This window comes from Microcebus murinus, chromosome 16 (genome assembly GCF_040939455.1).
Source record: "Microcebus murinus isolate Inina chromosome 16, M.murinus_Inina_mat1.0, whole genome shotgun sequence".
NCBI classification, from domain to species: Eukaryota; Metazoa; Chordata; class Mammalia; order Primates; family Cheirogaleidae; genus Microcebus; species Microcebus murinus.
The window spans coordinates 71,800,768-71,819,467 of NC_134119.1; the positions used below are offsets into that span (position 1 = coordinate 71,800,768).

The following is an 18,700-nucleotide window of genomic DNA, read 5'->3' on the forward strand; positions in this document are numbered from 1 at the left end:
TGAGTGAATAAATATTTATTATGTTAAGCCTCTGTGATTTACAACAGATTGCCTGCTCAAACACAGTGACAGACACCAGATTTTGTATCTACAAGAAGCAATTAAATTTATGCTCAGGTAATGGGAACAATGGTGTAATCTGAGAATAAATGCAAGAAATCAAAAGATCACCTTATGTAGCCCAAGGAGTTTACTTTCTTCCCTTTGCTCAGGCAGACAGAATTTTATTAGTGTTTTCAACTATCTTGATCACAGGCCCCTAGTAAGAAATACATTTTACATTGCAACCAGTTCTCATATTTAGATGGATAGCTGAAAAGTTCCACAAAACAATATTTGCCTTTACTATATGATGCCTTTAAATCTATCTTTTTTTACTTCATTGCTTTATAATGCTGGTGGTCACCCACTAATTTGATTTCACAAATCAATAATGGGCTGGAACCCAGGGCCCGAAAGCCCTGCATTATTAGGCTGCAAGCATTTTTGTGATCTTTGTAAGCTACTCCACACAGGTAAAAACGTAAGTTAAACTAGGAAAGTTTCTGCTTTTGCGGATTCAGAAGTGAACTTGACATCACGCATTTACAAGAAGGCTAAATAGCTGACAGGATTTCCACGTGAACAGCCCTTGGGGAGCTCACACAGGAGGCATCGCCAAGGGTGACTTCAAGAAAGCACTGGTAGATCACATACTTTGAGGCAACCCTACACTTTGCACAACTTCAAATGCTCTAGCCTGGGGGCGGTGCTAAAACGGCTGCAGAGGAAAGGAGAGTCTTCTTACGCATGTGGATGCGCGTCTGCCCAGGGTGTGTTTACCAGGAGGCGAGGCTTTCCCGTGGCTCTCCCAGTGCTGAGTGCCTCAGCTACAAGAGCTCGCTGAGAACAAGCAGGCACCACGGGAGCCACCACTCCTCGCCAGCCGGCTGCCCACCGAGAGCCCCGCAGCGCGAGGCTCACCTCTGCGCCTCGGACTCCTCCGGTGGCCCAGGGCAAACCTCGCCCTCAGCGCTCTCCGGGAGCCCACTGGCCCTGCCACTGGTGCGGGCCTCAAGGGTGGCAGGGTGGGAGCCCAGGGTGGCCCCCAGCGCACAGCCTTTCTCCTTCTCGTGGGTCTTCTGATGCTCAGCCAGCGCCAGGCTGAAGTGGAAGGTTTTCCAGCAGCCCTGGCACGCGAAGCGCTTCCTGCCCTCATGGCCGCCCTCGTGGCTGCCCCCGTGGTGCTCCACGAGGTGCGAGATCCACGCGAAGGCCTCCCCACACGCGCTGCAGGTGTAGGGCTTGCCCTGGGACACGCCGGGCTCCTCGGCCACGGGGCAGCCAGGAGCTGAGGTGCCCGGATCCCGCCCGGCAGCATCAGGCTCCCCGCTTGCCTGGCCGGGCTGGGCGCCCTGCTCCTCCACATCTTCGGGGTGGGGCCGCTTGGTGCCGAGGCCCTGCTTGGGGCTGGCCGGGGGTGCCGGCATGGCCTTGTCCTTTTCCTCCTCTGGCTTCTGGATGGCCAACTGCCCCTGATATCCAGAGACAGGGCTCGACTCCTCCTCCTGAGGATCTGGAGTCTTCCGGGGCTGCCCCTCCTCCTCCTCCGTGGTACCCGAGGGCTCGGCAGGACTGTGCCCCTCGAGCCTTTCCGTTGGCGTCTCACAGGTGAAGACACCCTCACCCTTGTTCCCTGTGTCTTCCTGCTGCTTCCTGCTGCCTGAAACAAGAGCGTGCGCTGACCGCGCCCAGGCCCAGACATGGGGAAGGGCAGGCAGGGAAGCCCGTGTGAGGGACGGGAGCCTGCTCCAGGCAGTCTGCTTTCCACGAGTGTCCACTGAGCCCACGCTGGACTTGCCCACAGCAAGGCTGTCACCCCAGGCTGCTCTGCAGCTAAAGAGACTGAGGGACTAAGCCTGGCCAGCGGATGCCAGGGTGTGTGGGGCTCCTGCTTCCTGTTGTGGATGCGGGGTTGGCGCAGCCCCTCTGGGCCACCAGATTACTCTGGCATTGGAGGCCACATGGACTGAAAGGACCAGATGGGTCCCCATGGCCCCATGTGGTAAACCAACCAGCTGCACCAGTGGCTCCTGGGAACTTCTTCTCCCAGGAACCAGACCCCGGGGCGGGCCCCCAGCCCTCCGAGACCCCCCGAGCCCAATGGGACGTCAGCAGACACAAGCAACAGGTGACAAGGCACAGCAGGGGTAGAGGCTGATGAGTGCTTACCCTCTTGGAGCTCACTTGCCCTCTCAGAACCCAGCTGCCAACTGTGGGGAAGCGCCCCTAGCTCCTTGGGAAGCCAGTGTGAGAGGCCCGGCCGCCAGCCTCAGCTGAGCCCCATCAGAGCTGGCCCCACTGCCAGCGGGTAGGCGGGCCACCCGGGGCCATGTGGCCCCGGTCCAGTCTCTAGATGCCAGTGGCTGTGCGGGGCCCCAGCAACCTCCGGCAGAGCAGAATGGCTCCCAGTTGGGCCCAGCCCACACGCAGGACCTGACCGACACTGCTGCTATTTCAGGTGGCCACGTGCTGGGCAGTCTGTGACACAGCACGAGATCGCAGAAGTAACTGGACTCCTGCCTCTGCCTCTGGGACACGATCAGGAGAATGATGGGCAAACTCTAAGTTGTGAAGCCATGAGGACCCACCTTCTAGAGAAAACACCTGCAGGCCCGAGCCCTGCTCCCCAGCCCAACCTCACCTGGGAGGTTGCCTTCTGCCGACTCTCTTTCCTCCAGCCGAAGGTCCTCTGTCTCCAGGCTGGAGGCAGCAGCAGGCTGGGAAAGCTGATACCCTGAGTGGGGTTGAAAAACCAAAGAAACTAAAAGGGGCAGTGGAGCAGAAAGCTGCTGGTGGGCCTCGTGTCACGCAGGCTGGCCGAGACCAGGGCTGCAGCTCTGGCATCCCCACCAAAGCCACTCCCTGCCAGAGCCCCTGGAAAGCTGGGGGTTGTGAGACCACAGCAGCAGGGACGGAGGGGAGGGTCTGCTGGGCTGGCGGGGCAGGCGGCAGTGCGGGGGCTCGGGGAAGGAACGCTGAAGTAACGAGAACATACAGCCATGAAGGGCTCAGGTGCTGCGCTGGGGCCTCCCTACAAAGGAGGGTTTCTGAGGTAAGAGCGTCTATGCAAGAGCGGGGAGGCTCTTTGCCAGGCCACCAAGGCCGAGGCCTCGTCTCTACACCCGAGAGAGGAGTGTCTGGCCTTGGGGTCAGGGCGCCTTTCCACATCTGGAGGCTTCAGGCCCCCCGGGCGGCGCCGCAAGACCCAAGGCCCAGGCAGAACTCACATGCGAAGGCCAGGATGGGCAGGGCTCTGCCAATGAGGCAAGTTCAAACACACTCAAGTTCAAATGCATTTAAAACACTACAGGATCCCAACCAAAGCCCTTGGGGGTCCAAATCCCCCACACCAACATCTGTGGAAGGGGATGAAGGGTGGGGTCCAGCCGGTGGCAGGCGGGTCTCACCGCACAGGAGCAGCTTCCTGTAGCTCTTCATGTTCTCCTCGGCGGGGTCCAGGTGGCCCCACTCCTCCTGGCGCAGGGACTCCCCCCAAAATGACTCTGGCTTCTGAAAGGGCAGCACAGCGGTGGCAGAGGCTGCCGCCTGCCCGACCGGAGGGCGAACCCACTACCCTGCGGCCCACGGAGCACACGAGAGCAGCCCCGGCCACACGCAGCACAGGCGCTGCCCTGGAGAGGGCTTCTCGGCCTCAGCACTTCGGGGACCGGCTGTAACCCTGGCAGGGGCCGGCGTCAACACGGGAGGGAGAGGCCGCTGAGCCACGCTGGGCTGAGGCTGGCCCCACACCCCAGGACCCCCGCGCCCCTCTCACCTTCAGCTCAGCTGTGGCAGGGTCAATCTCTTCCGTCTTTGCCTCTCCGACGCTCCCCAGCTCTGGAGGCAGGGGCTCCATGGAGGGCCAGGCTGGGAGAAGGGCAGTCAGAGCTGAGGAGTTGAATCCTCTGTGGGTGGGGGGCCCCAGACAGTTGGGGAGACCCCACAGCATGCTCACGTGCCGGCAGGTCCCCAGCTTTGCTGACTCTGTGTCTGTCCTGGCTTTACAGAGCAGTGCCACCAAGACAGAAGGGGGTCCAGCTCAGGGCCGGCCTGGGAATGCCAATTCAAGCCATGAAGAGTCACTTTTTTTACCCGCTGGATCGGGAGAGATCTTAAAAAGCAACAGGACACATGGTGCTGGCACAGCAGCGGGAACATGGGCACCCTTCTGTGCAGACAGCACAAACCTTCTGCAACACCGCGGGGAAATGAGTGTCGCATGCGCTTCCTCGGGTGACCCTGAGGACCCCCCCCCCCCCGCAGGCACACGCGTGAGGCCGAGTGACTGCAGCCTGGCTCCGAGGGGCAGAGATCCCAACTCCAGGATGAGGACAGGCCGAGTGCAGGGGACGCCGGGCAGCTAAGGAACCAGATCTCTGCCCGGGGCCAGGAGGGGCTGCCGGAGCAGCAAGCCTCAGATGCCGCGCACCACGCTCCAGGGAGCCCGGGCCCAAGCCCTCCATGTGCACGTGCGACATGCAGAAAGATGTTAAGGGACACACGCCGAGACACTCGAGACACTGGACTTTATTTTTAGAGAGTGGGGCAGGATGGGGAGATTCCTTTCTTCCTTACGCAGCAGTGCCTTTTCACCGTGTGTGGGAGTGCGTGTGACCTGCATAGCCTCTGCTGAGGAATTTAGTGAACGATCCTACCAGTGTTCACAAAAACGGACAGGAAGAAATCCCAGCTCAGCACAGGCTCAGGCCCTGCGGCTGCCCTCCCCTGGTTCCGGCCCCGACTCTCTGCCCTCCCTGGCCACCAGAGACGCGGGGAGGCCAGTCACTCACGAGTCGGGGGGTACCCACGTCCCAGGTCCTGGCTGGGGCTCGCTGGCCCAACTGGAAACAGCGGTGGCTCAGGGAACCTCTCGTACACACCCTCGCTGTGCACCGAGGATGACCCAGCGGGGGAGCCCAGCAGCGTCCCTGTCCACAAGAGGGAGCAGTGACCACGGGGCAGGGCACGAGCAGCAGCCACGCTGTAAGCAGGCGGGCTCCAGGCCCAACACCCCATCCCTCAGACTCGCCCTAGACATGAAGCTGGTCCCTGCCCTGGACTGCTCTCCCCTGCTCTTCCTGCTTCCTCACATCCATAGGGAAGATGTGAGGGCAGGAACCTAAGCAGCTCACAGGACCCTGAGGCGCCCCTAAAAGTGATGCCATCAGACAGGATGGTGGAGGCCCGGCCCCCTGCTGACCCAGGGGCAGCCTCACCAGCCCGACGCTGCTCATCACCAAGCCTCTTACCTGCAGACTCGCCGAGGAAAGTAAGGCACGGCTGGGTTTGGGCTCCAGCCTCCAGGACCCCGCCCCAGCCTCCTCTAAGGCACGCTCCCCTCTGGGGCAGCAGCCTCACCTGGCTCATCCAGGACATCAGCGAGGCCCTCCACCAGGGAGGCCGCCTTCTTGCAGCTCTCAGGATACTGCGCCACCACCCAGGGCCGGACCCTGTCTGGCAAGATGCCCAGGAACTGCTCCAGCACCAGCAGCTCCAGCATCTGCTCCTTGGAGCACGCCTCGGGCCGCAGCCACTGGCGGCACAGCTCATCCAGCTGGGCCAGCGTCTGGTGGGGCCCGGCGGCTTCCTGGTAGACAAATTCCCGGAAGCGCAGGCGGGAGAACTCAAGGTCGGCAGGGGTCCTCTCAGTGACAGTCTCAGTCTTGGGTTCCGCCTGCTGGACCTCGGCTGCCGACTCCGGAGTGGGCAGCTCGGGGGGCGTCCTGGGGGAGGCAAATGCCTTCCCCAAAGGCAGCATCTTCCCAAACCTGCGCTGGAAAGTGCGAGTGTGTCTAGCTGGGGACAAGGTAGCTCCAAGGCAGACACCAGGGGATGACAGGATGCCCAGGGGGTTGAGGCGTGCCAAGACCAAGGACCTGCAGAAGACACAGCCGAGACAGATGCCTACGCGTGGGCACCCAGCACGGGCACCCTCCTCTGAGAGCATGGTGTTTTTATGTTAAATAAACAATTAGCATAAAAAAGAGGAGTACCATGAGGATTAAAAAAAAACAGTCATGGGCAGGACAAAAAAATTACAGGACAATCTCAATTGTAAAACTAGATGTAAAAATCTTAAAATATTAGTAACCTCATTCTGACCATGCATGTTATATATATGATGTAGGTAATATATAGGTTATGTAATAACTTATAGGTTAGGTAATATGTAGGTTATATATATGATGTAGGTCTGGATTAATCCCAGAAAATTAAGGTCTGTTTAATATTTAAAAATACATATTATGATAAATGTTAACTAGGCTAGGCTAAAAAATAAAAATACATATTATGAGGACTTTAGTTCCTAATAATATGAAAGGGCTGTGTCGGGGCTGCTCCTCCCATTAAAATAGTCAAAAAATATGAAATATATGTTTAGAAAAACACACAGGGAGTAGGAAAGTCCGCTCTGGAGACTGGTAGAAAACTGCCACCTGATTCTGGAAACAGCACGGACCTGCAGGCCTCGACGGACCGTCCACAGGACCGGGCGAGAGGGGACAGCAGGCCAGGAGCAGGGGCGGTGAGGGCAGAGGTCTGGTCCTGGCCAGCCCTCCCCACGCCCAGCTGAATCCCCTGGTACAGAGCAGCCTATCACTCAAGAAGAGGTGAAATCTCAATTGTAGCGGGTGAAAAAACAAGCCAGCTAAACAAGAGCCCAGCAGGCCTCAGCTGACCGGGCTTGCGTGGATACCCAGGAGTGTGACACACACTCACTGCCACACGGGGGTGTGAACCTGGACCTGTGACCAGCCCCCCCAGGACACACAGACTTCTGCAGATCCACAGGGCCAGACCCCGCCACGAGACACAAACCAAACACAAACAGAAAGCCACACCCAAACGCAGTGTGAGCACCCCCCGGACTGAACCACAGAAGGGAACCACTTTTTCTTCCAAACTCAAGTTTGAGGAATTCAAGAAAATCCATGCGTGGGCCATAGTCACAGCGAGAACGTTTTCTCAGCAATCCTACTTTTGCAGAGAACTCGGGAAAATGAACTGATGTGGGACCAGGCATTTTACCTCTTCTCAGAGAAAGACAGAGTCTACCTACTCTGGTGTGTCCCCACCAGGATGGGGCACAAGGACCTCCTGGTTGTGGGGTGGGGGTGTTTGATTCCACAGATAAGAAACTTCCAGAAAAGGCAAATCCAGAGCACAGTGTAGATCAGTGGTTGCCAGGGGCTGGGAAGTGACTGCTAATGGGTACAGAATTTCTTTTCGGGGTGATGAAAATGCTCTAAAATTAACTGTAGTGATAATAGTTGCATAACTATGAATACTGTATACTAAAAACAAACAAACTGTCTACTTTAAACAGGTAAATTTTATGGCGTATAAATTATATCCACTTCTTTCAAGGAAAAAGGACCCAGGCCATGCCTTCATCATGCCACCCCCACCATCATCACCATCTCCCCCTCCGCTCCTAGACCTGGAGGACTGAACTCCCTCCTCCTGTCCTTGACCCTTCAGAGTCACTCTGTTCTTACCTCTTGATGCTCTGGGCTCTGAAACGTCCCCTCCGGGAGACGCTTCCTGCACGCTCCCTGCCTGCGCACCGGCCCGTGAGCCCCAGGAGAGCAGGGGCTCTCACCGGCAGGTCCCTGGGCCTGGGCAGAGCGGGGCTCGGGCCTGCTGCCCGCCTGTAGCCATGGGTTCTGCTGCCCGGCACGGCGGCTGCACCTGACTGCGTTTTGGCCGTTATGGACCCCCACGCCCGTCTATCTGGAGTCAGCTTGTGATCTAGCTGCAGGGCACATGGAGCAGGGCGCGGCCTCAGGGTGCAACAACTCCACGCCGGCCCTCACGGCAGCACACGCATGGCTCCTTCCTCACGTACCGCACCCCACAACGCAGACCCACAGACCACAGCATCTGCCCAGTGTGCATCCACGCACTTTCTCGCAATTTCTTCATCTCTGAGGGTGGGTAAACCACCCACTTTTCCACAGTTTTCTCAACAGCTCTGTCCGGTAATTGATGAGCTCTCCGCCTCCCCCATCTTGCCATTGTCCCCGTCTGCTACTTCATGCTGACTTTTAGTCGCACATAATGTTCTAATGTTATCATCAAATTTGACCTTTCAAAAAATGGATTTCTGAGTTCGGAAACCTGCTTATTATAAAGGGTTTCTTGGCCTATCTCAGGATAGGAAATGCATTCTCTGTCATTCTTCTAGGGCAGGGGGTAGCAAATATAAAGGGACGGGTAAAAAGTACTTCAGGCTCTTAAGGCCAGGCCATCTTGGTTGTGACGACTCAGTTGTGCTTGAGTGAGGAAGCAGCCGGAGCCCTGGGTGCCCCATCAGGTCTGGCACGTTCCCAGACAACTTCATTTACAGAAACAGGCCATCGGCTGGCCGTGGGTTGGCTCGCCAGCCCGTGCCAGGCTGATTCATCCAAAGCCTCTCCTGATGAGGAGTGATGCCAGGTCCAGCCAGTTGGCACTGGACTCATGGTTAATGGTCACGTGGGCATGTAATTTTGGTTTTCTTAGGACACCACAGACATGTTCACCTGCACAGAACCCGTCCCCAAAAAGGTAACTGTGAGCTCACTAACGTGTGCACAGGGCTCACGTCTCCCCTCCTCAGGGCCTGGCAATCCAAGGGGTGGGAACCAGGAGCAGCTCCAAGGTGCAGGTGGAAATCAAGCGTAGAGTGGGCAAGTGCCGGGGCTACGGGCCCCACCTGCAGAACAACACGGTGTCCCTCCTTTCTGGTCCAGGTTCCTTGTAAGCCCTCCCTGTGGGCAGCCTCTTGCTGGCTCTCACTATGTGGGCCCCAACCCCCAAAGCCTTCACAGTGGTCTTGCAGCCCTAAGCTCCTCCTCCCCTGCAAACTCCCATCTGTACGCATAGTGACCAGGCCTGGGGGTCTGGGTAGAATGAGCAAGGGCCCTTGGCCATTGCCAGGGTAGAACGGGGAGCATGGAATACTCTGGCTGGGTTGGTGGCCAACATAGAGGGGTCTGCATGTCAGCCCCTGGGAATAGGCATGGGACATCGTCTGCTCCTCTGTGCCCTCTCCCTTCAGCATTGCAAGCTGTGAGCCTCTTCAGGAAGCCACCTCAGCCTCCATTCACTAGCAGAGAACAGCAGAGGCACCCGGGGGTCTCCTCAGAAAGATCCCTCAATTGCAAGGAGGCTGCCGTGTTCTGTGAGAACAGCATGTGGCTTCCTGTGTCTGAGATCTACTGTACCTTCCTTCCTAAGGTGGTCCTGGTGGTCAGAACTAGGAAGGTGAACCATCCAACTAGGAAGGTGAACCATCCGGAGCCTCCTGGGACCTCTGGCCCTGAGTCTGCCTTGCTTGCCTCCTCCGGCCCCATCCCTGGTTATGCTGCTGTGAGGACTTTTCGTTAGGCACAGACACCACCCGGACCCCTTCTTGTCCCTGGCTTGCTTGAGTGAGGCCACACCCCTTAGAAGTCCAACCTGGTCACCAGGCAGACCTCCCACCACCCTGGGCTGTCCAGGATTTGCCTTGGATGGGATTTTCCTGGAGCCTAGCACCCCTGGCATCAGGAGAGGTAGAGAAAGCCATGGTGGGTGGCTGAAATGGAGGGTCCCAAGCCTGGTAGGCCTCCAGAGTCCTGTAGCAAATCCTCTTCACCCTGACCTGAGCAGAGCTTAAGCCTGCCAGGGACCCCCCACAGGCCCTACCATGACTTCAGGTTTCCTCTCCAGCCCCACTTGCCTCCTCCAAGACACTTAACCACCTAAAGGACATTCGCCATCAGCTCTCTCCACTCTGCTCCCCGTCACCACCTGGTCCAGCAAACACCCCACGGCCACAGGCCCCAGGGTCCTCCATGGAAGCTCACTGGTAGGGAGGGAGGTTGATGGGTGGCAGGACACGCACAGGGGCTCCTCTGGCTTCACCTGCAGGTTACTTATTCATTATAAAAGGGGAGAAAGTGTCTTTAAAATATTTTAAAAAACATGAATTGAGGATCACTGTTAACATCCCAGCTGCCCGCTGTGGTCCCTGATCCACTCAGGAGGACCACCAGAACCAGGGAGACTGGCCTGGGCTCCCCAAAGCCTCAAGGCCAGGAATGCTGAGGAATTCCCAGGTCCGAGGACCTACTGGCTGAGAAACAAGACTCGATGCAATGAGTGGCCTGTCCTTGTGCCTCAGCAAGAAAAGAAACATTTATAGGACACTGTTGGGATTGGGGAGGTGAAGATGATGAGGGCTAGACCATAGTGTGGAGTTGAGGATGATGTGACTGTTGACTTAGCCTCCCAGGCTTTGCCTCCCAAAAGTCATGTATATGTATGATACAGGTATGTGTATGAGAAAGGGAGGAGGGAGGGAGGTAGACAAAGAGAGCAGAGAAGAAGGGGAGAGAGGAGAGACAGGAGAGGGGAGAGAAGAGAGGGCAGAGAGGAGAGTGGAGAAAGGAGAGGAGAGGGAAGAGAGGGGAGAAAAGGAAGAATGAGATAGGGGAGATGGGGGAGAGGGAAGAGGGAGATGAGGGGATGGGGGAGAGGTGAGGGGAGAGGAAGGGAAAGGGGGAGAGAGAGAGAGGGAGAAGAGAGAAAGAGGAGATGGGGGCAGAGGGAGAGGAGAAAGGAGTAAGAGGTGACAAGGGGGCAAAATACTAACAGGTGAATCTGGGTGGCAAAGGGTATGGAGAGATTCTATGACCTTTCCTTAAAATTCTTCTACAAATTTCAGTTTTTTAAAAAAACACAATCCTCCGTAGTCCCCACTCCCCCCTTGCCGCACCCCAGGATCCTTTCCATCTGACCCTGCCCCCGCGCCCCAGAGGCCAGGACCCCCTACCGTGCTCCTCTTCCCAGGATAGGTGTTGCCAGGGGCGGGGCAGGCACCTAAGTGAAACCGAACTCACCCTCAGTCAAGAGGGTGCTGGTGGGGGAGCAGAGACAATGCCTCAGCCCCACCCTGAACAGCAGCCCAGGTCCCCCGCCATGTGGATGCGCCCCCCCTTCCGCTACCCGTCCCAGGGTGCCATAGCCAACCCGTTCTCTACTAGGGGCAACCTCAGCCCTCCCTCTGGCAGACACCCAGAAAGGCAGCCCCTTCCCGGCCGCGCTTTCCCCCTCAGAAGTACCTCGACCCCTCCCCGTCCTGGACACAACTGCCCCACACTCAGGCCTTAAGCCCCTCGCCTCCCCCGGCGCCCACTCACCCTCTCCTAATACTCCTCCCGACCACAGTAGGGGCCCCTCGACCCTCCCTGTCCCTGACACCGGGCCTGGCCCCTCCCGCCGATCTCCCAGCCCCGCCCCTCCAGGCCATCCCGAGGGGATCGCACCCCTGGGCCCGGCCCCTCCCCCACCGCACTCCCACCCGACTCCCAGGCCCTCTCCCGCCCAAAGCCCGCCGGGGGGATCGCACCCCCGTACCCGGGGGCGCCCCAGGCCTCTCTCCCACCGCCCTCATCACCTCTCCAGGCCGAGGTCGCTCCCCGCCTGTCCTCCCCGCCCCACGCACTGGGCCACGGCCCGACCCACCTGCTGCGCAGTACCCAGGCCGGTCTCAGCAGCCCTGAGCCTCGGTGGCGTGATGGCTGCTAGCCAAACTGCGCGTGCGCGGTGCCCCACCCCCACCCCCGGTCGCGGACTACGACTCCCAGGATGCCGCACCCGGGAGGGCGGGGCGAGGCTGCTACAGCGCCTGTAGCACCATCGCTGCCATGGCAACACCGCCAACGAGCAGGTAAAGAGGCTCGCTCCTGCCAACTAGAGACCCGGGACCCGAGACAAAGAGGGAAGACAGTCAGAGGAGGAAAGGAAAAGACACGCACCAACAGAGACACAAGAAAAGGAGAGAGACCTGGAGCAGGGAAAATCCGGAGACGAGGCGACAGAAAGCACAGGCGGAGAGACGCCCCGCAGTTCCGGGACTGAGCGCAGCTCGAGCACAGCCCCCGCCGAAGCGGAGGGAGCGGGAGGCGGCTGGCGTGAGGGCTTGCACCGAAGCCACACCAGATGCGGCCCCTCCCGGAGACGGGCAAGGGCTAGGAAGCCGCTTCCCGCTTCAGTTTTCCAGATAGCAGAGCTTGTGAGGATGTCATTTTGGTCGTCTGTGTGAATTGATTTTTTAAAATGTGTATCTGAACAGTTTATTTTATATATTTTATTTTTAATTCACGTACAGTCACACACACACTTTTCGGTAATCAGTTCTGTGAATGTTAACTCATATACCCCAACACAGGTCAAAGAATTCCACCGCACAAAACAATTTTTCCCGCCGCCCGTTTGTGGTCACACCCTCCCCCACCCATAGCTCCCGGTAACCGCTGATCTGTGCAGTCCTGGCTGCAGTTCTGCCTTTACAAAATGTCCTATAAATGGAATCATACAGTATGTGGCCTTTTGAGATTGGCTTTTTTCACTGAACATAATTCCCCTGAGATCCATTTTATTGCTAGGTAGTATTCAATGGTATACAGTAGTTTAAACATTCACTCATTGGTGGACATTAGGGTTGTTTTGAGTATCTTGCTATTACAAATAAAGCTGCTATGAACACTTGTGTACAGACTTGTGTGGGGTAAATGACCAAGAGTGTAACTACTAGTCACACAGTAAGTACATACTTAGTGTTGTAAGAAACTGCCAAACTTTTCCAGAATAACTGTACCATTTTATTAATACATTCCCACCAATGTATGTGTGAATCAGTTTCTCCATATTCTTATCAGCATTTTTGTTATTACTATTTGTCATTTTAGCCATTCTGGTACGTATGCTATAATAGCTCACTGTGATTTTAATCTGCAATTCCCTAATGGCTAATGATGCTGAGCATATTTTCATGTTTATTTGCCATATGCATATCCTCTTCAGTGAAATGTCTGTTCATGTCTTTTGCCCATTTTCTAATTAAAAAAAAGATTCCGTTTTGAGAGATCTTTATATGTGCTAAATATAAGTTCTTTGTCCAATATATAGTTTGCAAATATTTTCTCCCAGTCTGTAGCTCATCTTTTTATTTCCTTAACAGTGTCTTTAGCAGAGGAAAGGATTTTAATTTAGATGATATCCAATTTATCAATTTTCCTTTTATGGAGCAAGCTTTTAGTGTCAAGTTTAACAATTCTTTACCTAACCCTGAATCCTGAGGGTTTCCTCCTTTATTTTTTTCTAAAATACTTATAGTTTTATTTTTTCCCCTTATGGATATTGGAGTATCTTTTTTTCTGACACCAAATGTATGGTTTTCTCCAACACCGAGTGTCCAACAATTCAGTTTGGAAACTACTCAGAATTAGCACAGACCCAACAGGTCAAAGGCTCAGTCCCACAAGACTGCCCCTACTTCAGACACCAGCCACAAGCTACCCACACTTCTGCTAGGCCAATGACAAATTCAAGGGCTTCCATGTCTCCCCATCTCAGGTTTGACAATTCGCTAGAGTGACTCACAGAACTCAGGAAAACATTACATTTATGTTTACTGGTTTATTACAAAGGATAAAACTCAGGAACAGCCAAATGGAAGAGATACATAGGGTAAGGTTTGGGCATGCCACCCTCCCAGCACACAGATGTGTTTACCAACCTAGATGCTCTCTGAATCGTGTATGGATGAGAATTCTCACCTTCTTTATGGTGACTATCCCCTATCTAGTCATCTAGGGGTCCCACTTGAGTTACCTCATTAGCATAAACTCAGGTGCAGTTGAAAGGGGCTCCTTATGAATAGCAAAAGGCACTCCTATCAAGCAAGAAATTCCAAGGCTTTTAGCTTTGTGCCAGGATCCAGAGACAAAGATTGAATATATGTTTTATTACATCACGGATGTCCAACTGCTCTTGAACTATTTGTTGAAAAGGCTATCTTTCCTCTATTAAATAGCTTTTGTTCCTTCATCAAAATTCCATTGGGAATGTCTTCGTGGGTCTATTTCTAGGTTCTCTGTTCCATTAATCTATGTGTCTACCAGTACCACACTCTCTTGGTCACTCTCTTGATTACTGCAGCTATATAGCAACTTTTAACATTGGGTGGAGTTATTTCTCCCACTCTTTCAAAAAAATTGTGTTAGCTATTCTTTTTTTTTTTTTTTTCTTATAAGAGCCCCAGTGTTAACAGCTATTCTTAATCTTGTGCTTTCCCATATAAACTTTAAAATAGGTTTGTTTACATCTACAAAAAACTTGGCAGGCAATTTGAGAATGCATTATGCACGTTATTTGTATCTCTTTCATGTCTAACTGCACTGGCTGGGACTTCCAGTGTGACTTTCAACAGCGCTGGGGAAAGCAAGCAATCATGTCTTTTTCTACTCATGGGGGAAAATCAGGTTTTCACCATTAACTATGATGTTAGCCATCAGTTATTCCCATACGCCCTTTTTAGATTAAGGAAGTTCCCCTTTTTTAAGTTTTTTTTTTTTTTTTTTTTTTTTTTTTTTTTTTTTTTGAGACAGAGTCTCGCTTTGTTGCCCAGGCTAGAGTGAGTGCCATGGCGTCAGCCTAGCTCACAGCAACCTCAAACTCCTGGGCTCAAGCGATCCTCCTGCCTCAGCCTCCCGAGTAGCTGGGACTACAGGCATTCGCCACCATGCCCGGCTAATTTTTTGTATATATATTAGTTGGCCAATTAATTTATTTCTATTTATAGTAGAGATGGGGTCTCGCTCTTGCTCAGGCTGGTTTCGAACTCCTGACCTCGAGCAATCCACCCACCTCGGCCTCCCAGAGAGCTAGGATTACAGGCGTGAGCCACCGCGCCCGGCCTAAGTTTTTTTTTTTTTTCAGAGAGAGGGTCTCACTCAGTAGCTTAGGCTACAGTGCAGTGCACAATCATAGCTCACTATAACCTCTAACTCCCAGGTTCAGGTGATCCTCCTGCCTCAGCCTCTTGAGTAGCCGGAACCACAGGTGTGTGCCACCACACCCAGCTAATTTTCAAAATTTTTTGTAAAGACAGAATCTTGTTACATTGCTCAAGCTGGGTTTGAACTGCTGGCCTCAGGTGATCTTCCTATCTTGGCCTCCCAAGGATTACAGGCGTGAGCCACTGTGACCAGTTCCCTTTTATTCCTAGTTTTGATACTGAATTGTGTCAAATGCTCTATCTGCATCTATTAACAAGATCATGTAGTTACTGCTCATTAGTCTGTTAATGTGGTGGATTACATTGGTTTTCAAATATTGAACCAGTCTTACACTCCTAGAATCAATCCTTTCATCGTGCTGCATTACTGTTTTTATGTATTGCAAGATTTGATTTGGTGATATTTTATTGAAATTTTTTGTGTCTACACTCATGAGGGATATCAGTTTGTAGTTTTCTAGTACTATCCTTGTCTGGTTTTAATATGCAGGTAATGGCGTCATAAGAAGAGTTGGGAGGTGTTTCCTCCTTTATTTTCTGCAAGTGTGCAATGAGCATCATTTCTCAAGCGTTGGGTAGAATTTGCCAATGAAACTATCTGGGCCTGGACTTTGTTTTGGAAAAAAAAATCAATTTCTTCAACAGATATAAATCTATTCAGTTTACCTACTTCTTGAAGAGTTTTGACAATTTATATCTTTCAAGAAATTGTGCCACTCAATCTAAGTTACTGCATTAATGTACATGTTAAGGTCTGAATGTTAATGACACCCCCACAATTCTTATGTTAGAAACTTAATTCCCAGTGCTATAATATTAACCCTTTGCGCTCACTTGCTTTTTTCTTGATTCCTTTATTCTACTCGGAATTTAATTTTTAAATACCCCAGATTTTACAAAGCGCAGCAGTACAGTAAAAAACTGGAGTTTCTTTTCATACAAACTTATTTATTCGGATTTTTTTATATTTCAAATTATTGATACATTCAAAGAGTAATTTTAATCTCTATAATTTTTGCAAACCGTGTCGAGTCACACTTGACATCCGAGTGCAAAGGGCTAAAAGGTGGGACCTTAATTAGGTCATGAGGGCTGCACTCTAATGAATGGGATTAGTGCTTTTATAAAAGAGGCTTGAGAGAGTCTGCTGCCCTTCCACCATGTGAGGACACAGAAAGAGAAGGTGCTGTCTATGAAGAATGGGCCCTCACCAGACACTGAATCTTCCAGTGGCTTGACCTTAGATTTCCCAGCCTCCAGAACTGTGAAAAATAAATTCCTACTGTTTATAAATTACCCAGTCTATGGTATTTTACTTATAGCAGCCTGAATAGACTAAGACTATACCTTATCCTTTTAATGTCTACGGGATCTGTAGTGATATGTCCTTTTTCATTGCTGATATTGGTAATTTGTGTCTTTTCTCTTTTTTCTTGGTCCCACTAACTAGAAGTTTATCAATTTTATTGATCTTTTCAAAGAAACAGCTGTAGGTTTCACTATTTTTTCCTTATGTTGTTTTTGTGTTCATTGTATGAAACTATAAGTATGTACAATATTTAGAAATATGGAAGTGAATGGCAGGAAAATCAATAGGAAGAGACTAGAAAGTGGATGTCTCTGGTGAGAAGTGGTAGCAGGGAGTAGGGAGTAGGGAAAAGGAGACCTGCCAATTTTTCTTATAAACTTTTGGCATCATTTGACTTTTTTTTTTTTTTTTTTTTGAGACAGGGTCTCACTTTGTTGCCGAGGCTAGAGTTAGTGCCATGGCATCAGCCAGCTCACAGCAACCTAAAATTCCTGGGCTCAAGCAATCCTGCTGCCTCAGCCTCTAAAGTAGCTGGGACTACAGGCATGCGCCACCATGCCCCCCGGCTAATTTTTTTCTATATATATCTTAGTTGGCCAATTAATTTCTTTCTACTTACAGTAGAGACAGGGTCTCACTCTTGCTCAGGCTGGTTTCGAACTCCTGACCTCGAGCAATCCACCCACCTCGGCCTCTCAGAGTGCTAGGATTACAGGCATGAGCCAAGGTGCCTGGCCATCAGTTGACTCTTTATGAGACAGATGTTAGTTATATTTTCACAAAAATTAAAAACATATTACAAGCAAAAATTAAAATTATAAGTAAAAGCATTATATTGCATGGAAAATTATTTTATTTAAAAATAAATGCAGGCCGGGTGCTGTGGCTCACGCCTGTAATCCTAGCTCTTGGGAGGCCGAGGCGGGCGGATTGCTCAAGGTCAGGAGTTCAAAACCAGCCTGAGCAAGAGCGAGACCCCGTCTCTACTATAAATAGAAAGAAATCAATTGGCCAACTGATATATATATATATATATATATATATATATATATAAAATTAGCCGGGCATGGTGGCGCATGCCTGTAGTCCCAGCTACTCGGGAGGCTGAGGCAGAAGGATTGCTTGAGCCCAAGAGTTTGAGGTTGCTGTGAGCTAGGCTGACGCCACAGCACTCACTCTAGCCTGGACAACAAAGCGAGACTCTGTCTCAAAAAAAAATAAAAAATAAAAAAAAAAATAAATGCAAACCCATATACATACATATATCTGTAGAAAAATATTAATAGCATCTGTAATGTTTATATAGCACTTTTATAGCAGTGCCCGGCACTGTTTAAGAACTTTACATATGCAATATTTAATCCTCACAGTAGCCTTAAGAGGTGAGTAGTATGATCCCTATTTATTTGAGAAAACTGAGTACAGTGAGGTCCAGTAACTTGACCAAGAGCCTATAACTACAAAACGGCAGCGAGGAGATATGAGCCCAGGTGGTCTGGCCCCAGAGTCCTGTTCCTAGGCTGCACTGCCTCTGTATGATGGTCTATATGAAGGTATGTAAGTATGTAACTGCATAGATGAAATTATAAGAAGTCTGCAGGAAGCTTTAGCATAGTTTAGCTTTGGCAAAGGGATAAGGGTAAAGGCAGAATATGATTTTTTATTCTAAATACTTCTGTATAGTTACAAATAAATTTTATGTCACTTGTGTTACAGGAGACCTTATACATACCATAAAGTCACTGTTATAAGTACAGTATATCTGGCACAAAAGCAGAGAAACATATCAATGGGACTGAGTCCAGAAATAGATTAAAATACACACTGGAATGTGGATTCTGAATATAGCTAAGTAAACTCCAGATGGACCTAAGTATAAATGTACAAAATGAAACCATAATAAAGACTTAAAGAAAACTGGAGAGGCCAGGTGCAGTGGCTCACACCTGTAATCCTAGTACTTTAGGAGGTAGAGGTGGGAGGATTGCTCAAGCTTAGGAGTTTGAGACCAGCCTGAGCAACATAGTGTGACCCTGTCTTTACAAAAAATTAAAAAATTAGCCTAGCATGGTGGAATGCATCTATAGTCCCAGCTACTCAGGAGGCCCAGGAGTTCAAGGTTCCAGTGACCTATGATGATGCCACTGCACTCCAGCCCAGGCAATAGAGCGAGACTCTGTTTCAAAAAACAAAAACAAAAAGAAAACCAAGGAGACTTTACAACTATTTATATCGGATTTGGTTTTGGTTTTCATCTGGGAGATATTTTAATCTAAATATTGTCATATGCCATTTTTGAGGGATCCCTTCAGATAAAAGTACCAAAGAGTTGGCTAAACCTAGTTGGTTAGAATCTGGTCTGTGGGTCTCAACTGTATTCAGTAAGCAAAGTGAAGGTATAGAGGAAAAGGAGGGAGGAAGTTCTGAGGTTTCCAGCTCCATTCTGAGTAAATTAATCCCTATTTCTATGTTGGCAGAACCTGTCAGAGCACTATAAATGACATTTCCTGCCATAATAG

The 18,700-nt window shown here is 51.5% G+C and overlaps 1 protein-coding gene across 6 annotated transcripts in view; it reads right to left on the reverse strand.

The window, feature by feature from the left end:
* The window catches only part of ZSCAN18 (zinc finger and SCAN domain containing 18), a 45,449-nt gene continuing 26,749 nt past the window's right edge, over positions 1–18,700 (reverse strand). Inside the window, exons 1-7 of one of the 6 annotated variants that reach the window (XM_012758094.2) lie at positions 11,536–11,640; positions 5,401–5,918; positions 4,833–4,970; positions 3,818–3,930; positions 3,450–3,552; positions 2,684–2,776; positions 1–1,702 (exon numbers count right to left, since the gene is read on the reverse strand). In XM_012758094.2, the coding sequence (XP_012613548.1) occupies positions 960–1,702; positions 2,684–2,776; positions 3,450–3,552; positions 3,818–3,930; positions 4,833–4,970; positions 5,401–5,800 (1,590 nt within the window). In that variant the 5' untranslated portion in view covers positions 5,801–5,918; positions 11,536–11,640 and the 3' untranslated portion in view covers positions 1–959. Of the gene's footprint in view, positions 1,703–2,683; positions 2,777–3,449; positions 3,553–3,817; positions 3,931–4,832; positions 4,971–5,291; positions 5,919–11,535; positions 11,641–18,700 lie in introns of those variants that run through there. The other 5 variants (XM_075993317.1, XM_012758090.3, XM_020283237.2 and 2 more) reach the window with 5 other exon arrangements.